The sequence below is a fragment of the Lodderomyces beijingensis genome, assembly GCF_963989305.1.
Source record: "Lodderomyces beijingensis strain CBS 14171 genome assembly, chromosome: 8".
In the NCBI taxonomy this organism is placed as follows: Eukaryota; Fungi; Ascomycota; class Pichiomycetes; order Serinales; family Debaryomycetaceae; genus Lodderomyces; species Lodderomyces beijingensis.
Window position 1 is genome coordinate 368,333 of NC_089977.1, and position 12,103 is coordinate 380,435.

The following is a 12,103-nucleotide window of genomic DNA, read 5'->3' on the forward strand; positions in this document are numbered from 1 at the left end:
AAATAATCTCTTTCTTTTTCTCTCTGTCTCTCTGTCTCTCTGTCCATCTCTATCGAATCAAACAAGAAAAAAGAGGCTTATCGATGTTTCATATTATAGGTCGTTGGGTTTTTCATTTGTCGTTGCTCGAAATTCTTGGTTTTCTTGGTTTGCTCTTGTGCTCCCCTTTTGACAGTTTGCAATTTTTACTTGTCTTGAACCTTCCTTCCTTGACACCTTCGTCCTGTCCCGTCAGGCATCATCTCCAACTCCCAACAACCAACAACTACGGGGGGGCATGAATATGTATTGTTTTGTTTTTGCAATCTCAGCCTGGGTTATTATTCCCGTCACGCCAGAAAATCTTCCCATCCTGTCCAGCATCATCATCATTCCAGCCACAACCACAACAACTACCACTACTCTTAGCTCTTTCCACTACCCCTAACCAGCTTTGAATATATGACATCATTATCACACACAGCGATGCAGCTTGATGTATCTCACGTCAAGCTAGCATCGAGTTTCCCGACTGGGCAAACAGCATCTCGCTGGTATTACGTAATGGGTTGGTTATCAGTGACAAACCCTTTATAATAGTTTATTATCATCGAAATGAAAATGCAAAATGCAAAATGAAAAATGAAAAATAAAAACCATAATTTCAATTGGTGTTTTGGTAATAGATTTAAGCTTGCGAGGCTGATCTTTTGATGGACGATTTTTTTTTGTTTTCAAGGTTAGGTAACGAGCTACTACTTTCATTTGACGTACGGGCGAGTCAAGTTGAAACAAAAACATGACGCCAGGATTCGCCCTCCCCTCCCCTCCCCCCTCTTTACGTCTCTCTTCACGTCTTTACGTCTTTACCGGCGTGAATTTGCACCTAATTTTTCTTCATTGCATGTGATGGTTACCAAAAGTAAATTTACGAAACTCCCACGTTTTTTTGTTTTCTCGAGAGGGGAGTAGGGAGGAGGGGAGGAGGGGCGAAGAAGAAGGCCATGAGGAAGGTTGCGGCCGCAACAAGTGTCAACCGCGTAGTGAATGACATTCGTTTTTCAGGTCACAAGCAAGAAAAGTCGGTGTTGAACTGATATGCATAACCCCTTCGCAAAAAATCCTTTTGTCAACCCGTGAAACCCCCCCTTGGTGACTACCGCCTAACGGATTTTTTTTTGCGAGGCATTGAATGTGAAATTTCGAGTTCGTATTCCAGCTCCAAGTCCAATGTGAGACGAATTTGTAAATCAAAGGTGGTTCTTCCTTTTTTGTTTTGTTTTGTTTTGTGTTGTCCAAGCCGGAGGAAACTCGTGATTAGTGCCAACCAAGGAGTACAACCATGGGTACCATCCCTGGGCATCCAATAGAGCAAGACTTGACTCTCTTGCAAAAGAGGATTGAGCAACAGGCTAGAAGCCACTGTTTCTCCTCGAGATTGTCGAGTCATATAATCCGCAAGGCACCGGCACGGGATTCACCCAAAGCGGCTAATCTGCCCGATACCGATACGAGCCGCTCCCGATTTTCTTTGTTTCGGACCCCAGGGCACGTCCCACGAAAAAAGCTCATAGATGATTTACGAGCTGGTTATTTTTCAACATAAACACTCAACATGCAGCTTTTGGGATTACTCCAGATTTCCCGTCCCCATGCTTCTTTTGCAAACCGTCGCTTGTCGAGTCCATGGCAGTAAGCGTTTGTCGTTTTGTTTTGTATTTTTGTTTTGTTTTTTTTCTTGTTTGAGCCCCACCCTCTCCACGCTTGCTTCGGGTCGTGATTTGGATGGGCACCTAGTTGATTGACAGGTTCTAATGAATCAAAGAGACCCATTCATTTGGTGGTTGCACCGTTGCATCAACTGAAAAAACATCTTAAACACGAACACGAACACGAAAAGTGCTGTGTTTGATTTCGTGCAATCTCCTCCTGGCTTTTCCCCACGATTTCACAAGTGAAACTAAAGTTCCTTGTTCGTTGTAACAGCTGATTTCTCCCCCCCCCCCCTCCCCTCCCCTTCGATTTGTCCTATATCTCCTTCAATCTGCTTCAATCACCTCCCATTTCCATTGGTTTCCCATGCCCTGCGTCCTCCTTCATCGCTTGTTTGGCAGCACTCGCTGTGGAGATGATTGAGTTGACTTGAATTAAGCTGAGGCTGTCCAAAAAAAAAAATTGTTAGTTGCAAATTGCTTTCAAAATTTATCACCGTTCCCAGTCTCCTCCAAACACAGTCTCAAAGGAAACAACACCCACGCCCCATAGAAACACCACCGCTTCCAGCGACAATGTCCGAAGACTTTCTAGACCAGCAGTCCCAAATCAACGCCAAGAGTCTACATTACCTCCTCCAGGAGCTAGTGCCCGCCTCCATTCGGGTGTCGGAACAGCTAAGAAACGCTGCCAATGGCACACCAGCTACAGAAGACATCCAAACACGAATCGATTCTGAGCTATCTCCCGTCAAGGACGACCAGCCCGGCACAATCAACGTGTTCAACGCACGCTATTTGCATCTGGACGAGACTACAATACGCATAGAGACCTATGGGTACACCTTGGGCTTGAAACTAGCCGAGATTCTACTTTACAAAAACTCAAACAAGAGCAAAATGGTGGACATATTAGACATTATGAAGTTTGTCTGCCGAGACGTTTGGAAGCTCATGTACGACAAGCAGATGGACAACTTGCGCACAAACCACCGGGGCACCTTTGTGCTTGTTGACAACGACTACCGGTTGATCAACCGGTTGAACAGCGCCAAGGGCGAAAGCGACACGTTGGAAAAGGCAAAGTTGTACATGTGGTTCCCGTGCGGTGTCATCCGGGGCATATTGATGAGCTTTGGTGTCGAGGCCAATGTAGTGGGTGAAATAACGCTGTTTCCGGGAGTCGTTTTCAATATCCATACTTCCATCAACAATTGAGAAGTACCACCATACTTTGGCGGGGAAGACCATATAGAGATGATAAAAATGACAAATGTTCAAAAAAAAACTGGCACGGAACCAATCTCTCAGGTTTTTTTGTAGTTTCCCAGCCGTATGTATGCCTCATGAACACCGTGAAAAATCTGGGGTAGGATATCGCGAACAAACAGACAAACAAACAAAACACTCTCAACCAGCCTGTTTTCACGGTGACCACTTTTCCAACAAAACAACCACCTCCTTCCCCCCTTCCCCTTTTCTTCCTTTTCTTCTTTTTTTTTGTTCAAAAATCCACATCCCAAAATGTCAAGCGAACCTCCCAAAGTCCTACGTATCAAAAGGAAAAGAAACCAGGACCCCTTGCAAGCGCTTATTCTTGAAGATACCCGTTCCGTCAAGCGGTCCAAGCCATCGACACCGTCAACGTCTCCGCGCCCTTCGCCACTCCATACCCCGCGTCATCTTCGATCAACAGAAAACCTCAACTACTTGTTCAAACTATCGCGGACCGAGGATGGGCTAAACGAGGACGAGATGATCAAAAGCAGCATCCTTGCAGAATCGAAACAACGGTCCGAAGAAGAACGACGCAACTTTGTCATCCCTCCCGACTCCAGCAAAACTCCCCCCGAGGAAAGCAGAAGCGTCAACTTGCCCAATGAACTAGCAAACTTGGTGGAGGACTACATCACCTCCGATGTGGCCACACCCAAACAGCGCAAGAGGCGCGGCATCCGCTCCAGTCTGCAGCAATCACCACCGTTGCCCCCGGCATCTCAAGATGGGAACACGCTGCTAATACAAAACATGGCTAGCACCGGTCCGCTCGATGGTGGTGATGATAATGATGATGATGAATATGTGTTTGACGTCTACCACCTCTCTGCGCAGCCAATGACCTCGGCGAACCACCCTACCTCCCAGATTGGGTTCATTCGCTTTTTCGACGACGACGAGGCCATGCAGTCGGGCTTGCTCTTGAATGACGACCACGAGGACGCCCAGCAGAAGCCGAGCGTGTTGACGGACGACGAGGACCTGAACGCCGAGCTGTTCTATCAGAATGACTACCCCAGCGACGAGGACGTGGAGGGTCTAGAAGAACTACAGTATGAAGAGGACGGGTTCGAGGCGCAATTCGATCGATTAAAAATCGGCTATCGAGACGATGATGATGATGAAAATAGGGACGACGATGAAGTAGATGAGTACGGAGCGTATGAGCCGCGTGAAGGCGTTGGCATCCAGGACGAGGAGTATTTCGACCACGAGGAAATGGAGCGATATTTGACCTTGGGCGGTGACCGCGAAGGCGACGATGGTGATGACGAAGGAGAAGGTGAAGGTGAAGACGATGAAGACGATAGCAGCGGACAGCGGAACATCTTTTTCGCTAGCGATGAACACGATCCCGTCGCCATACACCGAGATCGGATCTTTGGAAAGTTGGAGAAAATGCTCAGAGAAGATAATGCCGACTGAAGCGTTCTTTCTTTGTTTTTTTTTTTTTTGTATAAGGATTAACTCTAGATTCTAAAGATACTACGTGTTTTTAGGAAAAAAAGTACCTGCTCTGTGCAACTTGGGTGATGTCTAGATTGCCTCGCACGGGGAGGTCCATGACTCGAGCTGGGACAAACACAGGCACCTTCTTGCTCTTCTTTCCGTCCTTTACCCGATTCGCCGCGTCCTTTGCAAAATACTCGTAGATCTTGGTGCCCACCTTGTGGTACAACACCGGCTTGAACTTACCAAGCAACTTCAGCACCTTGTGGTTCCCATACCCCACAGCGTCCAATTGTCTCAACTCCGTCTCCAACTGATCAACTAATTTCCTCTCCCTGTAAGTCTTTCTCAACTCCTTGATTTCCTGCCATAGCTCCTTGTTGTCTTCTTCGTAAAAGAAGAGCAACTGGTAAGAGTTCTTCATTTGGTTCTCGAAATCCCGCTTGATGCACGCCATGTAGTCAAACAGGTACATTGCCACAAACCGCTCGCGGAGCAACGCGCTCAACTGCTTCACATCGCACGCATGCGTCCAGTACGAATCGTGGATCGAGGCAAACACAAGCCCCAGCAGAGCAGCAACATCACAAGTCATGCTCATGTGGCTTGCATCCAACGAATGGATGAAATTGGGAGCAATAGCAAGCTCATTCTTACGTCGGTCCATGGGGGCAATTTGATCAGTGTCCACGCGTGTTGAAACGCCAAGTGCGCCGCGTGTTGAACTCTGAGCGAGGTTTCTATAGATTTGAACTACGGGGAACCCCGCGGGTGAAATCCAACTTATGGGCGAATAGTTGACTGGTGCCGTTGTAAAGTATTTTTTTTTTAGGCTCGTGGACTTGAGAGACGACAAGTAGTCTATAGTCTTGACGTTGTAGCTGGTGTTGATCCTATTCGCCGTGTTCACGAGCCAGTGCTCAATCTTCATTGCGTTCACGAAAAGCTCGTTGATGGCGGAGAAGATTCGGGAGACCAAGTAGGCTATAGTTTGGGTGTTGAGCGATTTAAGCGCAGCGATTTCGTGGTCGCTGTATTTGTCCGCTCGGCTTGGGTTCTGCTCGTGGTCGGTGATCATCTCCTTTATGCGTGCTTTTATTTGGTCGATGGCACCGTAGCTCGTGACGCCGTAGACGGTGGTCATCACGGGCCGTTTCACCAATTTCCGGTCCAATATCCGGAGCAAGAGATCGACATTGATACCATTCAAGTCCAGGTCCGAGTCCAGGTTCAAGTCCAGGTCCTTGGCCTTTGCATTTGCCACTATATCTTCACGAATCTTCCTCTCGACAACATCCCTCACCTCGGTATAGATATCCTGTTTCACATCCAGCGGTAGCAAGTTGACCGATTTCCCACCCAACTCATCACCAGCCAACGCCGCGTAATGCTGAAGCCCATTGCACGAACCGTCTTGATGAATGGGCAAGCGGCATCGATAATCTCCGACACTGCCACCTTTGCTTTCATGCTGCCACACTTTTGCAATCTCAAAGCACACGGATAGCACTTGGAAAGGCTTATCTGCTTTCAACCACCAATCGCATTTCAACGGATCTGCAGCAGACTCCACAATCTCAAGTCTGTACTTTTCGCAAAATTCCTCACACTTGGATTCTTGCCCTGGCTTGAACAAGGACGCCAACTGGTACTTTAACCAGTAAAAACCCTCGTCGCCCAAGGGCTTTGTTTCCCAAAACTGAAACAAGGACCTAGTCAAGTCGCCGCCATAGTGGTTCATCAGCGACAAGGCGTACGCTCGGCCCCGGAAATCAAACATGTAGCAGTGGTATAGCACGTCGCCATTGGCACCATAGGCATTAGCTATTTGCCTTCTCGCCTCGTACAATTTTCTCAAATTTCTCGCATCGAGCGCCTCCTGGCTGAATTTGGCCCCCTGGGGAAGTTGGTCCAAGCGAGGCGGGATCTCAAGAAACCCATTCGGCAACTCCATGAGCCGGTTGAATACCCTGAGCATGTCCTGGTTTATGACCCATGCGGTTTGCCCCATCTGGTCAAGACAGGTGAATGCGCGGTCTAGCTTGCCCTGCGAGTGAGCCTTGTGAAGCAACTGGCGCTGGAGCCTATCAAACCCAGTGACGAAATCGACATGCGAGTGCAAATATCCACCTGAACTTGGCCCTCTCCATGGCTTCGGCGTACAGAGCGACGGCAAGTAACTCAATTCGCCGTAGTACGATGCCGTTTTCAAAAGTTTCAAGATTGCAGGATGAGCAACGAGGTATCGTTTCAGCTTCACTCCTTCCTGTTTGACAAGATTTCGAAAGGCGTAGCAAAGCCCGCCACCATAATTATCATTAGCATTTTGATTATGATTATCGTTATCATCATCATTATTAACATTAACATCAGGGTCAAGGAACGGCTCCAAATCCGCCGGGTTCGATTCTTCAGCAATCATGTTGATTTCAAATTTGGTTAACTGGAAATAAGAGGAGTTCAAGACTGCTGCGATTAGCAGATGGGAAAACTCATCAATTGACTTTTCCAGCATAAGCTGGAACAATTGCTGTTTGTAGTCCAACGACTTCATCAGAATCGAGACTTGGCGCACATACAGAAACCGCCAGTGCTGTAGAAACGAGTTTAGTGGCAAGTTTCTCTCATCGAGTTTCCCAACCAAAGCGTGGATAAGATGGCTCACCATATCTTTGAGGGGAAATAGTCCCAAGAACGGCTTCAGCCTGTGGAGGATTGCTTCCTCTTCAGAAACTGGCTTGGTAAAAGCTAGCTTTTTCTCCAAGCTCCGTGTCGTTGATTCCACCCACTCGTCAAGCAACTGCTGGAGCTTGGGGGAGAACTTCATCTTCGTGCTGGTCTCACCCGAGTCAAGTGAGCTTTTTATCAACCGATGGGAATACTTTTCCAAGTTGGCCTGTTTCACCGCGTTGAATTCTAGATACTCCCTCATGAATGCTTCCTTTTCGCCACTCTCCAAAGTATCATAGTACTCGAATATGGGCCCTGCAATCCGCTGCCCCTTCCATCGAAACTTGTGATCAACAATGTAACTACATGCTCTCTCAAACTGGAGGTCGCCGCATTTTTCAGTGTACGGTTCGATGGGAATGTCGTTGGTCAATTCGGCATCAGGTAGGGCTAAATCCGCACCTGAGTCCTCGGGAAGCTGCACGAGTTCTTCAAGAGCCGACAAGTACTCGTGTTGCTCATGCGCGAGCTCTTTCCTCAAACTCGATATATCCACCTCATACTTGTTCACCACCTGCGTGAAAAACTCCTTGACGGGAAAGGTATGGATCAGGCTTGGCCTATGCTTTCTCGTCAAATAATACGAGTGCAACGCGGCTTTGGCAATCTCGCTGGCCATCTCGCTCTTCCCTGACTGAGACCGGGTCCCCATCCCCCGGGTCCCCATGCGGATTCCAGACCCGTTAAGTACCCCTCTGGCCTCCACTACACTGTCGTAGTTGTCCACAGCAGCTCTCAACTCGTTGATCCTTGCCAGTGAGTTTGGACTCATAAACAGCTTGAGCCAGATTTCGAAACACTTGACGTACTGCTGAGCTTGCGGCTCCTGCGTTCGCAGTGGTTCCTTGGCAAGCTCGGCCATGCTTTCCAAGACCGAGAATGCCAAATCGTTCTTGTCGTCTTGCATTGCCCGCGAGTAATTCCGGACAAGATCACTCCACCTCCTGGTAGCAGTGAAGTCTTTGCTAAGTAGATTCCCACTCGAAAAGTCAAAGATGCCAGCAGTCAGGAAATCATCGATGGGCTGCCGCGGCGCAACCGATGAAGCAAACCCCGCGTAATGCCTGCGCAAAATAAAAAACCTTTGAAATCTCACATTTCGTATCCTTGCGTGTTTCATTCTAACATCTTCTGTTGTTGAGTTAGCGGTTGACGGGCGGGCGGGTTTTTCCAATCTGGAGAAAACTTTTCGTTGCAAGAATGGAAAAAGGCCTGGCGTCTACCGAAGTGGTAATTCGTCTTATCGCGGTAAACTTTGTTGAAAAAAAAAAAAAAGATATCGGCCAAACAGGAAGGGGAGATCTCGAAAAGATTTCTCCCCCGTCAAAAACCCCCTTGCACACCAAGTGATGAAACAAACCCTCGCTAGAACATCTATTCGCTACTTATCAGATAAAGCTGCTAGATTTGTGCCCCAGTCGGGCGTTTATCCCAAGGGATTTGTTGCTGGCGGGATCCATTGTGGAGTGAAGAAGGATGGGAAAAGCTTGGACTTGGCTTTATTGCACAACACGTTCGGCAAAGATGCCTCTGCTGCTGCCGTGTTTACCACCAACAAATTCAAAGCCGCGCCCGTGCAAGTGTCGCAAAGGATCATCAAGGAAACTAAGGGGTCCGGCATCAATTCCATTGTTGTCAACAGCGGTAACGCCAATGCCGTTACTGGTGCACAGGGGATCAAGGACGCCGAGGACATGGTCATCGTCACCGATTCTGTTCTCGAGAGCAAGCCCAGTAGCACCCTTGTTATGTCCACTGGTGTCATTGGGAACAACTTGCCCATCGACAGCATCCTCTCGGGAATACCCAAACTTGCATTGAGTCATCTTGGCGACAAGCACGAAAACTGGATCGAGTGTGCCCAGGCGATATGCACCACCGACACGTTCCCCAAGTTGGTCACCAAGCAGTTCCAGATCAACAGCGACACCTACACTTTGGCTGGGTTGTGCAAGGGAGCAGGAATGATCTGCCCCAACATGGCCACCTTGCTCGGTTTCTTTGTCACCGATGCCCCCGTGTCGCCCTCGGCATTGCAGCAGATCCTAAAATATGCAGTTGACAGGTCGTTCAATAGTATCACGGTTGATGGAGACATGTCGACGAACGACACCATTGTTGCCATAGCCAACGGCGCTGCTGGCGGCGAGTTGATCGAGCTCAACTCCTCGTGCGCCGAGAGGTACGCAGCCATCCAGAAAGAAATCACAGACTTTGCCCAGCAATTGGCCCAGTTGGTGGTGAGGGACGGTGAAGGTGCTACTAAGTTTATCAAGATTAGAGTCAAGGATAGTTTGTCGTACAAGGACGCGAAATCGATTGCCTCGAGCGTCGCCAACTCGTCGTTGTTCAAGACGGCCATGTACGGCAAGGATGCAAACTGGGGCCGTATCCTCTGTGCCATTGGCTACGCCAACGTCAGCAACGGCAATTCTGTCATCCCATCCAAGACCAGCGTCAAGTTTGTCCCCGTCGACGGAAGCGAGAGCTTGCAGTTACTCAAGAACGGGGAGCCGGAAAAAGTCGACGAGGAAAGAGCATCGCAAATCTTGGAGGATGAGGATTTGGTGATTGAGATAGACTTGGGCACCGGTGGAGGACAAAGCGCCGACTTCTGGACCTGCGACTTGTCGCACGAGTATGTGACAATCAACGGAGACTATAGATCTTAAGAAGATTTCTTGACGGGTTTTCTTGACGAGCTTTCTTGACAAATTCAAATGGTCTACTTGAAGACCAAGATATACATTCTTTTTGAAAAATGAATAAAGATCAAAATTTCTCATTCCAGGCTTTCTTCACAAATACATAAATATATTTTAGCAGAGAAAATCTATCTTCTTAGGTTCTAAAGATGTGTGCAGCCTTTTTTTTTGTTTGTTTTTGTATAGCAAGGGAGCTTTCGTTTTGTTTTGTTTGTTTGTTTGTTTGTTTTTCATATTCATCTAGGGTGTCGCTAGTGCATCTCGATTTCCACGTTTGTTTCTCTGTCGTGATGCTCGGACAGGTGTTGCGAGGTTCGGGGTGCTTTGCTGCCAGCTGGAGAGTCGGCCTTTGAGCCGCGGATCGAACTCTGCATCGACCTGCTAGCAACGGAGTTGACGCCGCTGGCCAAGGATGACACTCTGCTGGCAACCTTCACTAGCGCGTTTCTGAAATGCAACATGCTCTCGTCCATCCCGGAAAACTTGCGGGTGAGCTCGACAATCGGCCAAGGCATCGCTCTGAAAAGTGGAACAAAGTTGCCGTACAATGGGAGTTTCATTTCGCCCCGTCTGCCTTGCTCGATCGATTTGATCACATGCGCAGCCACAAACTTTGGTTCCAACTCGGGAGCAAGAAGCGTGTGCGGAGTCTTGACACCGGTGAACATGCCAGTCTTGATCTGGCCGGGGCAAATCAAAAGCGTCTTTACTCCGTGCGGATTAACCGAGGGCGGACCAAGCTCGTATGTAAGCGACTCGTGTAGCGCAATCAACCCCGACTTTGAGGCCCCATAAGCACTCAACCTCGCTGGCGACATGTACCCCAAGATGGAGGCAATAGTGACGATGTAGCCTCTCTTGACAAAGATCATTCCCGGTAAAAACGCCTTGATGGTGTAGAAACTGGAGATCAAGTTGATCTGAATCGTTCTTTCAATCTCTTGGAAGGAAAGGTCCAACACAGTTTTCCCGGTAGATATGCCTGCGTTGTTGATGAGGACGGTGACGACTCCCACGTTATTCTGGATATCCTTTTGCACGTCAAACACATGCGCCCTGTCGCTAACATCGCACTGGTAATAAATAACCCCCGGGAGCTTGGCGTCATCCTCGGGGAGCACAATGTCCATCACAACAACTTTGGCCCTCCTGGCGACGAGCTGCTTTACAATCTCCCTACCCAAGCCCAAAGTACCGCCTGTCACCAAGACAATGTCAAACTTAGGCTCAAACATGTTGCCAACCAATATGTTCGAGAGCTGGCGGAGTTTATGGTTGGCCCAATAAAGGAAGCTTACGATTGCCCTGATCAAAAACAACATCTTGTCAAAACTTTTTTGCAGCCAAAATTGGTCAAACGCGTGGTGACAGGGCTAAATAGGTAAGAGCCCGCAACTTTTTGTATAAAACAAATGCAGAGCCGTCTTGCCTCTATCAAAGCACAACAATTGAACAATTCTTCTAGCCAAACTTGAGGGCTTGGGAAAAGATGATGGATTCAGCTGGTGTTCTTCGTGAAAGGGTGTGGTTGAGAAAAGGTGGGAGTTGGGTATGGGTTCAAGGCCCAGTCTAGACCCAGTGTCGCGTTTGGGTGTCGTAAAGATACTTTTTGAGACATTGTTGCAAAAACCACCAAATTTTTTTTTTCATTGCCTATTGGCATGAATGGTTGAGCCCCACCAAGAGAAGAAGAATTGAAGAAACTAAGCAAGCTGCTAAGATGTCGGCCAAGGGGTTGCAGAACTACAGTTTGCCATTGCGCAAGCAGATTGCCAAGATCAACACTTTGAGAGGCACGCCCGAGACCAGCTTCAAGTTCGATGCGTCCAAATACAAGGAGTTTGAAATGTTCATATATCACCAAACGCCCGTGGTTTACAAGCCAGCACACGGCATAAGGAGTTTTTGGAAAAAATCGATGCCAACTTTGAGGTACCACAACCCGCAGATTCAGGTCACTGTTAACGCGGTCGTCGTTGACGACGAGAAGGATTTGGTCAAGATACCGTTGAAGTTGAAAATCCACGGACACAAACCGGAAGATAACGCGGTGATAGACTGTGCTAGCAAGTCTCCTAGCCAGATCTTGGCCGAGTTGGTGGAGTTGACGAATGCCAGAAGAATGACACAGGACGAAATCCCATTGATCAGCACTAAACCTCCAACCGCCAGAAGCTAAGCAAGGTTGAGAAATCAAACAAACAAAATTGATGCATTGTAATGATTGAAAAGCATGTAGATAGAAATAAA

The 12,103-nt window shown here is 48.1% G+C and overlaps 6 protein-coding genes across 6 annotated transcripts; 4 read left to right on the plus strand and 2 right to left on the minus strand. All coding sequences in view use genetic code 12, as the record gives it.

Moving 5' to 3' along the window:
• Positions 1-2,267: 2,267 nt before the first annotated feature.
• LODBEIA_P58860 (uncharacterized protein) lies at positions 2,268-2,909 on the plus strand (the record flags this gene model as incomplete). Its single annotated transcript, XM_066976267.1, has 1 exon — positions 2,268-2,909. One exon carries the CDS (start codon positions 2,268-2,270, stop codon positions 2,907-2,909), a length of 642 nt encoding a protein of 213 aa, XP_066832824.1.
• A 306-nt stretch (positions 2,910-3,215) lies between these two features.
• Positions 3,216-4,394, plus strand: LODBEIA_P58870 (uncharacterized protein; the record flags this gene model as incomplete). Its single annotated transcript, XM_066976268.1, has 1 exon — positions 3,216-4,394. One exon carries the CDS (start codon positions 3,216-3,218, stop codon positions 4,392-4,394), a length of 1,179 nt encoding a protein of 392 aa, XP_066832825.1.
• A 70-nt stretch (positions 4,395-4,464) lies between these two features.
• LODBEIA_P58880 (uncharacterized protein) lies at positions 4,465-8,268 on the minus strand (the record flags this gene model as incomplete). The annotated part of the gene is made up of 1 exon (XM_066976269.1): positions 4,465-8,268. The coding sequence occupies one exon, from the start codon at positions 8,266-8,268 to the stop codon at positions 4,465-4,467; it is 3,804 nt and encodes a 1,267-aa protein (XP_066832826.1).
• Positions 8,269-8,497: 229 nt separating this feature from the next.
• LODBEIA_P58890 (uncharacterized protein) lies at positions 8,498-9,820 on the plus strand (the record flags this gene model as incomplete). The annotated part of the gene is made up of 1 exon (XM_066976270.1): positions 8,498-9,820. The coding sequence occupies one exon, from the start codon at positions 8,498-8,500 to the stop codon at positions 9,818-9,820; it is 1,323 nt and encodes a 440-aa protein (XP_066832827.1).
• Positions 9,821-10,104: 284 nt separating this feature from the next.
• Positions 10,105-11,175, minus strand: LODBEIA_P58900 (uncharacterized protein; the record flags this gene model as incomplete). Its single annotated transcript, XM_066976272.1, has 1 exon — positions 10,105-11,175. One exon carries the CDS (start codon positions 11,173-11,175, stop codon positions 10,105-10,107), a length of 1,071 nt encoding a protein of 356 aa, XP_066832828.1.
• Positions 11,176-11,573: 398 nt separating this feature from the next.
• Positions 11,574-12,032, plus strand: LODBEIA_P58910 (uncharacterized protein; the record flags this gene model as incomplete). Its single annotated transcript, XM_066976273.1, has 1 exon — positions 11,574-12,032. One exon carries the CDS (start codon positions 11,574-11,576, stop codon positions 12,030-12,032), a length of 459 nt encoding a protein of 152 aa, XP_066832829.1.
• Between the last annotated feature and the right edge of the window lie 71 nt (positions 12,033-12,103).